General features: G+C 38.1%; 2 protein-coding genes across 12 annotated transcripts in view; one reads left to right on the top strand and one right to left on the bottom strand.

Annotated features, from left to right (window-relative positions):
* The window catches only part of CMSS1 (cms1 ribosomal small subunit homolog), a 250,534-nt gene that overhangs the window by 11,014 nt on the left and 223,518 nt on the right, over positions 1-16,002 (top strand). The gene's annotated exons all lie outside the window — the stretch shown is intronic.
* Positions 1-16,002, bottom strand: part of FILIP1L (filamin A interacting protein 1 like) — a 215,544-nt gene that overhangs the window by 9,427 nt on the left and 190,115 nt on the right. For all 8 annotated transcript variants that reach the window (XM_068960150.1, XM_068960135.1, XM_068960126.1 and 5 more), the window contains one exon: positions 9,568-12,322. In XM_068960150.1, coding sequence (XP_068816251.1) covers positions 9,568-12,322 — 2,755 coding nt within the window. The remainder of the gene's footprint in view (positions 1-9,567; positions 12,323-16,002) is intronic.

The raw sequence follows: 16,002 nt of genomic DNA, 5'->3' as shown, positions 1-16,002 counted from the left end.
ATTGATATTCAGGCTCCAAGGCCCTATAAAATCAGTGGGAAGTTAGGTATGAAATTACCCCTTTGGTCTGACCTTTATTTTGTACCAATTTCCATTTCATTAAAAGTATCACTTGCAATATGGTATTTGGAGCAGCCAGAACCTGTTTCAACCAAAAATTTTTTGATGATTGAAAGTTATACTGTTTTGCAGTTCTGAATGACAGTATTGAATACATGTAAATTACTATAACTTTGATCAACTTTTGTCAAAGTTATTACTTTTTCATGCAAGTCTCAGTACTATGTACAGTGTTTATCTTTGCTTATAGCCATAATAAGTGAATTGGCGCAACTCCTAGCATAGACTCAAAGCTGAGAATAACCACTGCGTTATAGGTCGTTTTCCTGCGCAAATGAACTATTCCGATGTTAAGTTTCTGTGCCAGGATAACCAAACCTGCACTTCAGTGATTGTACCAATTTAACTGTACAGCTGTAACTTCTGTTGTAGGTGAAGCCCTTAACACACTGTCCGTCTAGTTCTCTCCTTCCTCTTTCAGCACTTTTAAACATTGATTTCTTTTTTGCCCTTCCAGGTATACAATCTAGAGAGAGAAGAGTGAATAACTTGAATTTAATCAAAATAAATTAGTGTTTAAGTTTTTAACGTCTAGTGTGTTACACATGCAGACAGATCAAGGACTAAGAGCTTCATTTACTTTTTAACACTTGCTACTTGACAAAATGTGAATCTCGGATATGGGATGTAAAAAGAATGTTTTGGGTCAGTTCACTAGGTCAATACCTAAGCTGCTGTAAGATTGTGCCTATAAAGTGGGAATGACGTAATATGAGGATTATTTGAAAAGCATTTGGAAATAACTTGATGTAAAGTTCTGCATGGGTTTTGTTATATACTGAAAAATCTGCAGAATCTTCTTAGCTGCTAGCGTAGGCGCATGCATGCAGGTACATCGGATGCAGTATGCTTGCGTGTTGGGATGTCTGTTTTCTTTTTTTGGGAAGACCTAAGTGACTATTAGTTATTGGTGGGGGAGGGTCAGTTTAATATTAAACTCTTGTATCCGTGTATGGGAAGTTTGTACGTGTACCAAGAATACTTTCTCCTCAAATGCCCATTCTTTCTGTCCATTCACTTCCTCTTGTTTCTTTTTTGACACCCACTTTTCTTCTGTATTTGCCAGTTGTGTTCATCGTTACTGTTTAATTATGGCTCCTCGAATTCCCTTCTGTTAACCAATTTTTACGTTTGTTTTCTTTCCAAGTAGTAGAAGAGGAAATAAGTTACCTTTATCCTTGCAAAACCAAGCTGAGCTGCCCTTTGCGCTCTGGAGAGCCCTTATCAGTTCCCATCAGCACTCTCAAAACACCTCGAGAAACCAGATATTTCCCAGGAGCTATCTATATGGGGTTTGAGCTGTTGCATGGTTTTGCATTATTTACTGTGTCTAAACACAATTGAGTAATAATTGCAGGAATAATTACAATAAAAATTAAAGAAAAGACATTTAAACTCGCCAAATTTTGAAATGGTCAGGTTATATAATATGTCTGTCTGTAGACAGATGAGCATCTTATTAAATAGTTTTGGATGTTGGATTGAGAAAATACCTGTATTTTTGTCAGTAGCATTTACAACTGTAGAAATAAGCAGTTAAAGCTCACTATCAAAGCAAGCAGTGAGGATCCAAGAACAAGAAAACTGCAGTTTCATAACGATCTTTTAATTTCCTCAGTTTTAAATTAACTTCTGAAATAGATGTCAATCACCCAAAATAGGCTTTGGCAGGAGAAAGAGTGTTACAGTGAGAATTGATACGCGGTAGCTGTGTCTGTTATTTCATCATGAATGACAGCAAGTACTTCAGGGACTGGGACAAATGCTCCACAACTGACAATACTGGCATTTTCACATGCAACTGTGAAAATGCCCGTTCCTAATTTGAGGAAATCAACTGTAAATGTATGCTCTGAAATATGAGAATTTATATTCCATACACATGCTTGCTCTTTCCCAAGGGAGCAGAGGTAGCTTGTGTCATTTATATGGGCCATCAGATATTTTAGCACAATATGATACTTTATTTTGGGGGAGTGGGCTTAGGCGAGTGTGTGAGTATGCATATGTGGGATGAATGTGTCCGTTTCTATCCTGTTCAAGAAGTTCGTCAATTTGCGGTCCTAATCTGATTTTCCTACGGAGGTATGATATATGGTTTGCTTCCTGTTGGAACTGTATCCATTTAAATGGAGAGGAGCCTGTAGCACTTGTCCTGTAGGTTTTCTTATCTATCTTTCTGCAGTCATCATAGAACTTGAGCTAGGAGAAATAATTTTAAATCAAGTTTTTTTTCTCACTATTTAAATTTCTGGTTTAAGAGATTTGAGCATTTTTAGTGAAAGTGGCCAGGGGGCAGTGCTGTAGATCCCTTATGCAAAAATCCAGAGGTGTGTATGTGCACAGGCGTGCCTCTTGCCAAACTTCAGTTTGTTCCTCGATAATTGCATGCAGTCAGAATGTGAACCAGGTCTGCAAGTGGGGATGAATTAAGATTAAGCAGCAAAACTGAATATACCCTTTAGCCTCCAAAAAAGGCAGCTTTGGCTGAAATTTCCACTTGGGCCTCCTCAGCTGCCCGGGACATCTGGATATTTCTTTTTCTTCCACTTGGTTCTGGCATCTGGCCTCTAGAATCCAGAGGGAAAGTTCTCAGTGCTCTGTGTTTCCTTTTGTGCAGCTGTTTCATGTGCATGACTCTGTTGGGAAGTGTAGGCAGGAGCTTTATATGTAAATATGTACAGGATAATCCTTACACTTACCATTGGTAATACCTTAGCTAGAGTATTGTGTGGTTTGAGACACTGCACTTTTAAGAAATGTATACATCATTATAAATAGCTCAGAAGAGGGAAAATGATTAACAGTCTGTACAGTTGAAGTACCTGAGGAGATATTAGGTGGGAGAGGAATTGGATTTGTTCACTTTGGAGAAGAAAAACTTGAGAAAAGACCTGATAATTGTTTTCTAATATGCGAAAGGCTGCTCCAGAGGAAATGATTCTCCCAGTCCAGTAGAAGGACGGAAAAAGAAATAGTGGATTTCAATTTCAGCAAAGGAAGTTTTGGTTAGAAATTGGGATGATTTTAAATGGGAAGGGTATTTCAGCTCTGGTACAGATAGACTCCTGGGGTAACTGTGAAGTCTGTATCATTGCAGGTATTTTAGAAGAAGGTGAGCCAGGCATTTGTCTGGAAGGATTTAGGTCAAGTTGTAGTAAGAGAGTATAACGAGAAATGTCCTGAGGTCCCTTCTGAGCTTCTGTATTTTCTACCGTTTTGCTGATGTTGGGCATGTGATGGAATTCTTGATTTCAACAATATGAACTGCTTGACAGGAAAATCTATATTATAATTAAGTATTAATAAGTAACTTCTTTATATGTGACATGATTTGGGCTCCTATACGCAAATGTGCCAAAATCTTCTCATTTTCTGAGCACCAAGTTTAAATCTGCTTCCTGATGGTGGGGAAAGAGCGCAGTTGGATAGAGTTGGTGGTAGAAGTCATATTCCTAACTGCTAAAATTATCACGTGCCTTGCTTTTCTTGGGACGTGTCTTCACTGGGAAATGTGATCCTCTTTAAACATAAGATAGTTTAAAGACTCACCTTTTAATAATTAATTGACAAGATGAAGGAATAGTTAAGGTTATTTCATTTGTCAGTTCCCGTAGGACAAGGATTTAACTGAGACTGATTAATGAACATCACAATACAGTTTGCTCTTCTTTGAAATGAACAATTGCTTGTGGTTAGTTCTGTGTCCCATTGTCCTTTGAGACAAAAAAGGAATTTTAGTCACCCTGTTAGAGCATCTACTACAGTCTGAGAAGAGTGTGTTCTTTTTAAAGAATATTTAACACTCTGATATTGATTCTGTCCAGGAGAGGGCAGTGCTGGTACTTAAATGTTCATGCTTAAATATTAGTGTATTTACATAATGTTATTTCACAAATATGTATGAGATCATCAATTCGCTTGGTTTAAATCTATATTGCCATTCCTTCAGTAATATCTGTGGCAGAGGATTTCCTTCTGTACAGACTGTGGGCAACTAAGGATATCTATGTTTGTGTATTTCTACAGAGTAGAAAAGATGTGGAACTGTTGGCATACCTACAGACAACTTTTGAAGTGAAAACACTTTCTGTATCAGAATTATCTGCTCTAAATCTTTGAATATGTTTTTTCCATATTATTGAATGTGTGTATATGTGTGTATGTATATATATGTACATATGTGTATATATGTGTGTGTATATACGTGTGTGTGTGTATATATATACACACACACACACACACACACACACACACACACATATAGAAGAAGCATATAGAGGTTAACTAGATTGGGCTCCAGGATTTTCTGCATTTAAAAGTGTATTAATCAGAATCCTGTATGTATTGTGACACATACATACACCCATATATGTATATGTCTGATGAATGGTTGTTGTATATTTTGAGTGCTTTATGATGTACGTGCATATTAGATTGTCTTTTGCAAACAACAGTGGTAGTATCTGTGGTCATCATTCAAGACCAAGGCTTTGACAATGATTCCAGTTTAAAGAATGCACATCCCCCTACTGCTCGCCCCTTCAAGGGTGCTGTTTGAGATGTTTGTAGAGCTGTCCCGTGAAATGGATCAAATTACTGATCCTGGTTTTTATTGATGCCAATTGGGAGAGGGAGATTTTTTTTTTTCTTTTGTAATCTTAATTTCTTGACCTCGTTCACAGTGCTGCCTCCTGAATAGTACTGGTAGCATGACTGGAATGGCAGCATTTTGTGGTATGGGGTTTGGTATAGATGAGAGAGGAGGGAGAGCGAGCTTCTCTTGCCCATCCTTATATGAAGACCCAGTGATGTCAGGCCACTGCCTGGGGATTTGAGAGTCGCTGATAAAACAGGCCTCTCCTGCTGTACTCGGATCTGCTTCACAAGAGTTTTTTGCTCAGTGGTGTGGGGAAAATCAAGTTCAGTGGGTAACTCTGATGTTTGAGGCTTTCTGGGTGCCTACAGAATACTGGAACACGGAGTGATGTGCTAGCAGAGGGAATTCAATAACATCCTGTGGCTGCCGACTGCAGGTTTGTGAAAACCCTTCAGGCTTCTTAAAATTTCAAGGTCTTCCTTTTTCTTGAGCAGTTTCCCACTCGTGGTGCTTGATGTTATTTAAAATGTTTCTATACACCCACTCGTGCTGTGCTGGAACCATAAGATCTTTTTCTCTTCCGTTTCTTGGTAACGTAATGTTTTGGTAGTCTTTGCTTAAGCCTGGAGATTAGGCAGTTGTCAGTTTCTGTTTTGCCTGTCTCAATATCTGTTTCCTAGGGACAAAGTCATCGTGCAGATGGCTACTCCATTTCCATCACCTAACCCTGCAGCATCCATTCAATCTTAATCAGAACGTAGCGCTGTACAATTCTGTTGCTGATTATTTTTTCCCCAGTGTGGGGAGCTTGCTTTTTCTAAGTCTTGCACGAGATGCTTACATAAAAGGTTTTTTTTTTTTTCCCCCTTTTCTTGCAGCCTTTCTGTTCCCATAGTATTAAAGCTACTATGTTTCGGATCAGGAGGATTGGCTAGCTGGCTGCTCCTGAAATTTTCATCAATTCTACTCTTTAATTGGCTACTTGAGGGAGGCTTTTTAATAAATTGAAATACCCCCTCTCATTGGATGGATGGGTGCCTTGCTCTGAGTACCGTTAATGACTCTTATTCCCTTCTTTTTTCCTCTCCACCTTTTCCCTCCTTTTCCCTCATTCATCTTTCCTGTAAGGACAAACTTTTACAAGACTGAGTAGAGCCCTGCAGTGCTACTAGGCCATCTGTTCAGCTTCCTAATTCAACACGGCAAGAGTTTCAAGACAGAATATCTAAATGGTCACATGAACAGAATAACTCAAAAATGCTGAGCACTGAACTGTTCATGCTGCGCTTGCTTGTGTTCCTTTCCTCACTTACTGAAATACAAGTGAAAAGATACAGGGAAGTGGGCTGATAAATTCTGCTATTTGTTTATCAATGTAATTCACCTTTTCTTTTCCTGAAGACTAAACTCTGCGTCCAGGGGAGAGGGTAGATTTATAGACTTGAGAGGAGAGGTTTACTCAGAGATTTGGAAAAGGGAAGGGTTGGTGTTAAGATCTGCTGGAAACTGCTCTTCTGCTCTGTTCCACAGTTTAGCCCCTCTGATATAACCTGCTAAGTATTTTCTGTGACTGTATTTGCCATTAATATTCATTTGAATCATTATTGTAAGTACCTGTCAGATTTTAGGCTTTTAGGCAAATACTGAAAACAAAAGTGTCTCTGCCTCCAAATTTAAAGTAGCAATACTTACCACTTGCGGTATGCTTGGGATTCCCAGAAAAACTGCCTTACTTGGTTGAATTTTAATATGATTGTTTGATGTTTTTGTTCAGAGTGCTTAAATCAGTTTATCTACAGCTGCTTTTCTTCTTGATCAGCTCTTTTCCCTTTGCCTGCCAAGGATGTAGGTGAATATTCCCACTTAGCAGAACAGAAAAAGTCAGAAATACGGAGTGATGACCTAAAAAACTTGAGGTCAGTTTGTAAATCGGTAATTTCGGTCCCTAAGGTAGGCTTCCCATGTTTTGTTTATTTTGTGATAAAATACCAGCCCGCTTATTTCTATTCAAACAGTTATTTTAACTAAATTTCAGCTCTTGATGAATACATCTCTGCTGTATGTTGTGAAACAGATCTTAGGAATTTGAAAAGAGGAAGCAGGTTTTATTCAGCAGACCTTTTTTTCAATCAAAATAATTATTTGGGTTTTTTAATTTTTTTTTTTCCTCCCTCTGGTGAAGTCAATGATAACAATCAGTCCATTCTGAAGTCTACAAATAAGACTGATACAGGGAGTGTTTCATCAGTGAGGGAATATGAATACGGCTTAATCAAGGTGCGTTTTTAGGAAATGTAGCAAGTTCATTTACAGGCAATGGCACTGCTACTTTTGGGAAAGGTAATGTGTGGCTGCTTCTTGTGTCTTTTTGTTAATTGAGCAGTTTACTGGTAAACCATAACCAGCATAAGGATTATGGCAGGAACAAGAGTTAAGTACTGTCCTGTTTAATAATTAAACTTTTAAGTGGCGTGAACTCTGGTCTAGGTTTTGTATTCAAAACTTAACTATAAACTCTGAATGTCCTTATTCATAATAGCTTGGGAACTGTCCAAAGGGCTAAGTATGCTTATTATGACTCCTGATTTCTGCTTATCTTTTACAAGACGCTGTAGTAGATGGCCAGGTGGTTAATGATCAACACATTCATGTACATTTGGAACACAGATATGAAGTAGAATGTTTTTCAATGGAATTTTTAGGTGAAGGACAATTGTTTATCATTTAATTTTTTGCGAATCTGGCATCAGTTAATACATTGTCAAGTGTGTACTGCAAGCGTTGTTGTTCAGGACCTACTTGTAATGTGTTCCTGTACAGAGACCCTGAGTATGGACCCGCAGAACATGCAGTAACCGCAATTCTGGAAGCGCAGAGAGCATGTTTTGAATTGATTCCTTTTTAATTTTGGATGAGCCCTACAATTAAGAACCTGTAACGTTAGTGTAATACTTGTGGCTTGTTCATCTAGTTAGCATTCTCTGAAGTTATTCTTATAATTGTGACTTGCCCGAGTGATGGCTGCTATCTTGATCAGTAACTTTTGCTGCACTTGGTAGGAGCCAAAGTTTCCCTACTTTTTCTTCCCATTTTTGATTTTTCTCATATGCAGTATGCATAGGTGGTGGGTTTTACTTTTCACTAGAAACTACTCCTCCTAAAATGAGTTTTTACCTGCCGTTGTAATCATTTAGATTCCAGTACAACCAAAGGACTTAAAATTGTACGAGTCCCTTTATCATGTTAAAGCATGTGCTGAAGTCCTTTGTTGAATCAGGTGTTGAATTATACTGCAGAAATGATTTTTTGCTTTAGATAATGTAAGCAGATTCTGCTGTAGATAACGTAAGCAGAATGAAGATACATTTTTACTGACCTTCTGCTTGCATGCAAACTTCTGTGTTAATAATGAAGTTTGGGTTTTTTTGGTTTGTTTTTGTTTGTTTGTTTGTTTTCCCCACAAGCATAAGCTACATAGGCATTTAACTTTTTAGAGTAAGAAGCTGCCATTCCAAACTGTGTTTTTGCAAAACAAGCTTTTGAAAAGAGACACGTTTGAAAGTGCACTTCACATCTTTTGCCTGATTATTATAACGCATTCAAAATGAAGTTGGTCCACTACTAGCAATACTTACTGGGAAGTTAGGATTGACACCTATAAATGGTTCAGAGTTGTTTGCATGTTTACCTTTATTTTAGGCACTAATACTATATCTGTCCCTGAGATATCTTAACCTATTTTGTCTGTATTGTATGGTGCTGCTGTTTACCGTACTCCTAGAGGACTCTGCCTGACTGGGGAGCTGGTCTGTGTCTACTTATTTATGCTCCTGGCAGACTTTCTCTGCCTGTTATATGAAAAATGTAGAGGTGTACCACAATTTGCTAGTGTCTGTCTTCTTCTATATACCTGTCAGGTGTGTACAGAATGTTGGACTGATGGCTAAAAGCTTAGCTGAAATCTGAATATTATGCGTGAATCCACTCTTCTGGGTTATCCTTAGGCATGTAAGCGTTGCTGTTAGTAGTTTTATAATGTACCTAAACAGTAGCAGTTTTTCTGCTGTAATGGAAAAAAACACTTGTCTAATTAGGAGAGAATCATTTTGTGATGTAAGCTCCTGAATTTGATTGAGTTACAGAAAAGTCTTAGAGGAAGACATAAAAAGAGTTTTAAGTGAAGAAAGAATTTGGCTATAAACTGGGGGGGGGGGGGGGTGTGGAGAGGAAGGGGAATGGTTATGCTCTAGAACATACCATTTATGCATCATAAACTTTAAATATGATGCCATACATGTAATTTTAAGTGTATGTGTTGTAAAAGTAGTCTGAAGTGTGAGGGCTAGGAGGAGTTGAGAAATAGCAGGGAAGATAATAAATCAAGTCTTATCTGAAATTAGCAGGCAATGCTATGGCTTAATTCAAATTCTGTCATGCAAAAAAAAATCAAAACACAAAGAATAAAAATGTTCTGCAAGCAATGAGAAAAATAATCAATTATTTACTGTTTTTTGTAATGTTAAAATACTTTTGACTGCAACTTGCCTTGGTAAAATAATGTGAGTTATTTTAAAAAATGGAAATACATAAAGATGCATTTATACAAGTGCAAGACTAAATATTTTACATAACTGTATTTCAATGAGAAGATATACAGTAAGTGCACGCTTGATAACACTAAGCAGGCAAAACTTAACGTTAGTTCCATATACTGTTGTATAGTTCATGCACAGATCTCTCCCAAAGTAAAGGGGCTGTTCCAAATAATTCTTGCTGGGATGAAAAACAGGATGGGTTGCTGGTAAGGGTATCAGCATGGATGAGGGTCAGTTATAGACATTACTTACTGTAATTTGTGATTGCCGTGGGAGAGGAGTGGCTGTTGGTGTGATAGTAATACTGCTGGTGATTTTATTGGTGGGCTTACTGGGTATTCCATTAGCTAGTGCTGGAGTTCTGTTATCTTGCACTGGAGTACAAGGGCTGATGGGCTTGGAATTAGCAAGAGCTTGGACATAAGGACTTCCTAAATGGATGTGGATTTTATTATCCTCAGTAGTTATTACACTTGATCCCGTACTGTTAGATCTCTGAAACTGCCATGATGACTGCCTGTCCGGAGATACTCTAAAAACAGCATGCTTGGCTCCAATTTCCAAAGGCTCTGAGGAGAGTATTTGTTCCTGAGAACTTGAGCCTGGTAGAGCCAAAGGGGACATTGTTCTCTCAGGAGTTAAAGAACCACATGATTCAGGAGTTTGAGATCTTGCAAAAGTAGCCATAGTAATAGGAGAAATGGCTTGCTCTGGGCTCATGTAACCTTCTGCTGCTTTTGATTTTACAGGTGTTAAGGAGGCGTTTTGAATAATGGTTATTCTTTGCTTAGGAGTGCCACAGTTGGGTATAACTGCTGTACTTGTGTAGGAGTGAGGACTTTCAGCTGTAGGACTCGTTATTTCAAGTGTTGCTGTGTTCTGTCCGTGATCTGGAGTTACTTTTATGTGAAGAGGTTGACCAGGTGTATGGCTTAGCACTAGGTCTCCAGTCTGTGCACAGTTTCCATTTTGCTTTGTGTGAATCTTTCCATTTTGAGGTTGGTTTTCTTTGGACTTCATCCATGGGATCCATAATTTTTTGTTAACGGCATTTGCAATGGATGAGCTACTTCTGAAAGACGCTGTCTGTTCCTCTTCGTTGTTGTCTTTGTCCTCGCTATCGCTGTCTTCGTACAGCTGCCCATTTATGACTGCTCGTTCTAAAGGCATGAGAGTTTTGTAGTCGGGTGGTTCGTTGTCTGCTGGATCTGTCTGGACTTCTTTAGAAAAAACCTGCAAGTCAGAAATTCTCCTTCCATTGAGATTGGGTCTGAGGCTCTTACTGAAGCGTCTGTACCTCTCTAATTCTTTTGTGAGGCTTTCCATTTCTCTTGCTAACTCCCTGTTCTTGTTTTCTTGCTGGATAAGTTTCCTCTGTAGAACTGTGTGATCACCTCGGAGGTGACAGATTAGGTCTTCTGTTGCCATGTATTCATGAACTTTCTCTTTCAGTGCATCCACTTCTCTGGAAAGGTGACTTGATTTAGCTTCTTCTTCTTTAAGTTTCTTAAAAAGCCACTGCTCCTGATTGGACTCTGCCTTTTCTGTTAATTTATACCTAGCCAATTCCGTCCTCACAACCTCTAGTTCCTCTGATAGAAGCTTGGCTCTGTCCCGTTCATTGACATATCTTCGTTCTAGAGACTCAAATTCATCTTCAGTTTTCATGAGATCATCTTCTATGGCCTTCATTTCTTTCAGCTTCTGTTTAAGCCTCTCAACTTCTTGGGAAAGCTCTTTGATTTTGTTGTTCTCATGCTGTAGGGAGGTGCTGGATTTAGTAGTTTCCTTAAGCTTATTTTTAAGAAATTCTTTTTCAACAGCTTCCAGTGACTGAAGCCTTTTTTTTAGAACATTCACTTTGGAAACAAGATCACTTCCTTTCTCCTCTTCTGCTCTGAGTTTGTTTTTCAGTTCATCTCTTTCCTTTGTAACACTGGACACTTTTTCCTCTGCATCAGATTTTGATTTCAGTGCCTTCTTACTTTCCTCAATTAGTTTTTCTGTAACGGACGTCACTTTATTTTGTTCTACCTGAAGCTGAGAAGTTGCAGCTTGCAGCTTTTCTTCTGTTTGCTTTATTTTTTCACCCATAGTTTTTCTTTCATCCACAAGCATCACTGTTAGAGTTTTCAGCTTTGTTAAATCTTCTTTAAGTGTAAACTCAGTTTTTTCTAACTTACTTTCAATTGCTTCAAGTTCTCCAACTCTAGCTTTTAAGCCATCCAGCTCATGGGACAACTGCTTTGTTAGCATTTTTTCCCTTTCAAGGTTACATTTCAGGGAGTAGCATTCTTGTTTGCTCTTGTTAAAAGCATCTTCTAGTTTTTCCAGCTCCATAATTCTTTTGTTGAGTTTGTCAACTTCCCCTTTAAGGTTCTTGCTCTGTGTTGCTTCTTTTTCTAATTTTTTATTAAGCTCTCTGCACTGATCTTCCATTTTTATGAGCTCTTCATCTTTTCCTTCCATTTCCAGGAGTCGTTTCCGTAGTTCTTCTACTTCGGACATAAGTGTGGAGTTTCCACACTCTCCCTTATTTATCTTATCCCTTAGTTCTTGCAGTTCTTCTTCTGCTTTTCGTAGAGATTTATTGGTCTCCTCCAGGTCGTCGATTTGTCGGCTCAGTGCAGTTAGTTTTAACCGGAGTTGACGATTCTGACTGTCTTCATTAGTTAGTTTGGCCATCATTGCTTCTTGATCTTGGGAAATCTTACTGCTTTGGGCTTGCAGTTCGGCCTCCAGCCTGCTGGCTCGCTGCTCCTCTTCTTGAGCTTTTGCTTCTGCAGAAGCGAGTTTCTCATGTGCTTGTTCTGCAGAAGTGGTTAATTCTTGAATTTTTTGACTTTGTCGATTCAGCTGCTCAGTAAGTCTTTGCTGTTCATCCACCACCGTTAAAGCAAAGGACTTCAGTTTAGTCAGCTCTTCTTTCAGTTTAGCTATTTTCTTATTGCTTTCCTTCTCTTTTTTTGCCTGGTACGCTGTTTCTTGTTCAAGAAGCTTTTTCAATCTGAGGGGGAAAAATAAGATTGTATTTTGTAGCCATTTTAGTGGACATTCTAAAGCGCACTTGAAATACTATGACATCTCTGCTAGATGTGCATGAACAACCACTTACGCTTGTAACTGTAAGCAGGTGTGTCCTTGTAGCGTCAGACCTTACCTTTCCATTTAAAAGTTATTTTGTAATGGACAGTTCAGTATGGTCATATAGACTTAAAACCTCCAGTAGTTATGTATCTTTAACTTGCTGCTTCTGACAGTTGAGAGTGAAACACAGCTTTCTGAATATCCTGCACTTAACCCTGATCTGGGCTCTCTATTAAGGCCAGGTGTGTACATGCAGAACTCTTTTAGAAATGTGGTTATCATGCTGGTTGAGAAATAGGCACAATTAAATCAGTGCAGCCCTTAGGGGCAGGTATAGTTTACAGCATTATAAACCTCCTACTGTCTTTGTTTCTTTTAGAGCATCCCAATGTTTTACAATGTAAACCTTAGAAATGTTAAAAAATGAAGAAAATATGCCCACGCTTAGACAGGTTGGCTGAAAAAAAAGGTCAATTTCTGAACAAGGCATCCGAGCAAAACTAAACACTGCAGGTGAGTGAGTCAGCTCTCAGTGGAAATGCAGGCCGTGTCATCTTGTATCACAAAAAAATCTGCTATCAGCAGATAAAACAGAAATTGGATTGTACTTTTTGAGCTTAAGAAAAGACCAAACTTCTTGCTTGTCTGTGAAGCTCAGAGTTCGTCTTATGTCCAAAACTTGAAAATGTACTTGAGTATAACCCTGCTTCCTATGACTTTTGAAGCTTTTCATAGTGTTTTCCTAAAATTAGTTTTTCCGGTTTATTTTACTACTCAGTCTTTATGGAGATGCAACATATTTAATTTGCTAGAGACTTGGAGGTAAGATTGTGCATTTGTTCATGTAAGATCCTAAGAAACCTCCAAATATCTCAAATAATTAGGTTCTTTGTGTGGTGGAAATGAGGTATCATTAGGTTTGGCCAGCACATCTGCCTCCTTTCATTTAGATTTTTTCCACATTAAAGAAAAGTGCTAGATTGAAATAATAGAAAAGTATGAGAATCTGTATTTTCAGTGTTGCGTGATTTCTATCTAGATGTGTGGATTGGCGGGGGGGGGGGGGGGGAAGGAAATGCATATCAGGACTGTATCTACACAAAGTGGCTGTTTGGGCACATATTAGCTGAGCGCCCCCCTCCGGAAATATAATGCCTCTGGAAATTGCTGCAGAAAGATAAGATGCCTGGTTCCACTTTAGTCTTTGTTCAGGGTCGTGATGCCCTTGTCCAAGTGGTAAATCTTTACAGTCTCCCACTGACAAGGTCTTGTAGCAACTTTCCTTTTAGTTCAAGAAGAGCTTAGATAATGGCCTCCTTTGCACAGTTGTTTATTAGCTGTTGACTGACTGGAGGCATATATTTCTGGGGATTTAATGGGCTGCCTCAGCAGCATCCACTTGGCAGCGTTGTAGTCTTCCTGCAGTGTGAGAGGAAGTTCCTGCCACTCTACAACTGTCCATCGGACCTATCTGGTTTAACGCTGATACTAGGTAGAAGTTTATGGTTATGAAACCTCTTAGACACCTTTATCATCCCCACACTATTTTAGTTGCACTATATTGGATGTAATGAAATGCTTTTCGTGAAAAATTAGTGGCATGAGAAGTAAAATAAACTGAGTTGATTTTGAAAGACTGTATGCAGCCCCAAATTCTTTAAAACAGTCAATTAATATAATGGCAAAAATAGACATGGAAAAGTGTAAATGGAGAGGGAGAGGTTTGTGAAATGAGCTTGAAGGAATGTTGCTCTTTGACAGAGCAAATACGTAGGGAAAAGACTGCATAATCTTCAAAGCCAGCTTTTTACTGTGTTGTTGGTATATAGATTTTTGTCCTCTTTTTAATGTTAGTTTCACTTTGAGTTCTTTTTTGTGTAAAAATCTCTCTTCCCTCCCCACCCTTGTCTCTGAATGCTTTAGTAGTGAAGTGCAATTGATGATTTACTGTTGCCATAGATATAAAACCATAACAGAAGCATAACTAACAATTTCATTTGGAATGAACTCAGTTTTTGCTTGTGCATGAAGTTAGGCATCTTATAATAATGCTGTTAAATGCTAATAAGTCTGAGTCTATTTTATTTTATTTTAGCTTCCTTCACTGTAATTTATTTTGGTAAGGCACTTTTAGCTGAGGTAACTAATACCTAAATTAATCAATATATTACTCAGCATCATATTAACTAGTTGATTTCTGTTTGGCCAAATGAAACTATAATGATCCAACTTCAGTTGTCCCTTTAATTGCTTTAGAAAGAAAATTTTTTGGACAAATAATAACCAACAGTTCTAATTCTCAGAAGGATTTTATGTAATGTTTTAGGATGCAAATCAAATAGTTAAAAAAAAAAAAAAATCAGTTGAACAATCCTGGAAGTTCTTCCAGTGAGCATCCTGTGTATGTGCAGTTTGTATTTTCTTTCTTCTTTTATTTTGTTTTTATTTTTTTCTCTATGGCTTCATTTCCCAAGCTATCTGGAATGCTCATTAAAGTCTTGGTTCAGCAAAGCACTCAAGATTCTGGCCCAGATTTAGTGCGTGAGTGAGGTAGTCTAAACTAAGTTCCAATCAAGTCTTTTTTGCAAGAGTTATTTGAACAAAAGTACCTAAATTTATTGGTATCTGACCTGCATCGTTGCATAACCCAAGAAGGATTTTCGAGAGATTCTGTTTCTTTGGTTATTCCAAAGAAGTTTAGGGTATTTAAAATGTTTGCTTCATTCAAACCATAAAATGGAATTCTAAAAGTCAAACAAGAATAAAAGCAAACATTACTAACCCCTTAAATCTGTTTTCTTTTGCAAGAATACTTCTATAAAATCACTTCAGTGATGTTCAGTTAGGTTAAGAAGCATAACTCAGAAGCTGGGAGTTAAAGGATTTTCATATGCTTTAATCTAAGAAGGAAAAAGGCAGCATACTGAGCATAGTTGTTTTTTGGAGGGGGGGGTTGGGTTTTTTTTTTTTTTTTGGTGTGTGTCATGTGTAGTTAAATGTTTTCCACTTGCTTTTGATAGTCCTATGCAGAAAATTCCCTCAACTGTAGTGAACTAATTTCTTGGACAGAGGTGAGATTGAATTTTTTCTTCTCTTTCTCTTTTTTTTTTTTTTGGTAAGAAGTCAGTTGGGAGTCCTTTTATTTTTGGAGGATAATTTTTTCTTTTTTTTTTCCTTTGGCAGCTGAATTCCCATTTCATGGTTCTGTAGGTCACAGCAACTGTTAAGTTTTCTTTTGAAGATGCCAGCTGAAATATTTTAGTGCAATAGGAGGTAATCGGGAAGTAAAACTGACTAGGGTGGTGGAGGGGGAAAGAATGCTGGATATTCAGTTTGCTTTGTACAGATTAAAGACTTGTCTTGAATCAAAAGCATTTCGCTTTTGATCCTGCTGTGATCTCTGTAGTCAGACCACAGCATGCGTCCAGGATCATTTCTTATGGGATTACAAGATGGAGACTGAATACCTATTGGTCTTTCTCCTCACCTAGTAGTAAGGTTACTTCATGTGTTACGAAGTCTGGCCATGTAAACAGGAGAAAAAGAAAAGCGCAAATGTGACTTTTGAATTGCTGTGTTTGTGCCTGACGTGTATCTGCA

The sequence above is a fragment of the Struthio camelus genome, chromosome 1, assembly GCF_040807025.1.
Source record: "Struthio camelus isolate bStrCam1 chromosome 1, bStrCam1.hap1, whole genome shotgun sequence".
NCBI lineage: Eukaryota > Metazoa > Chordata > Aves > Struthioniformes > Struthionidae > Struthio > Struthio camelus.
This window is presented reverse-complemented; position numbering and strand designations above follow the sequence as displayed.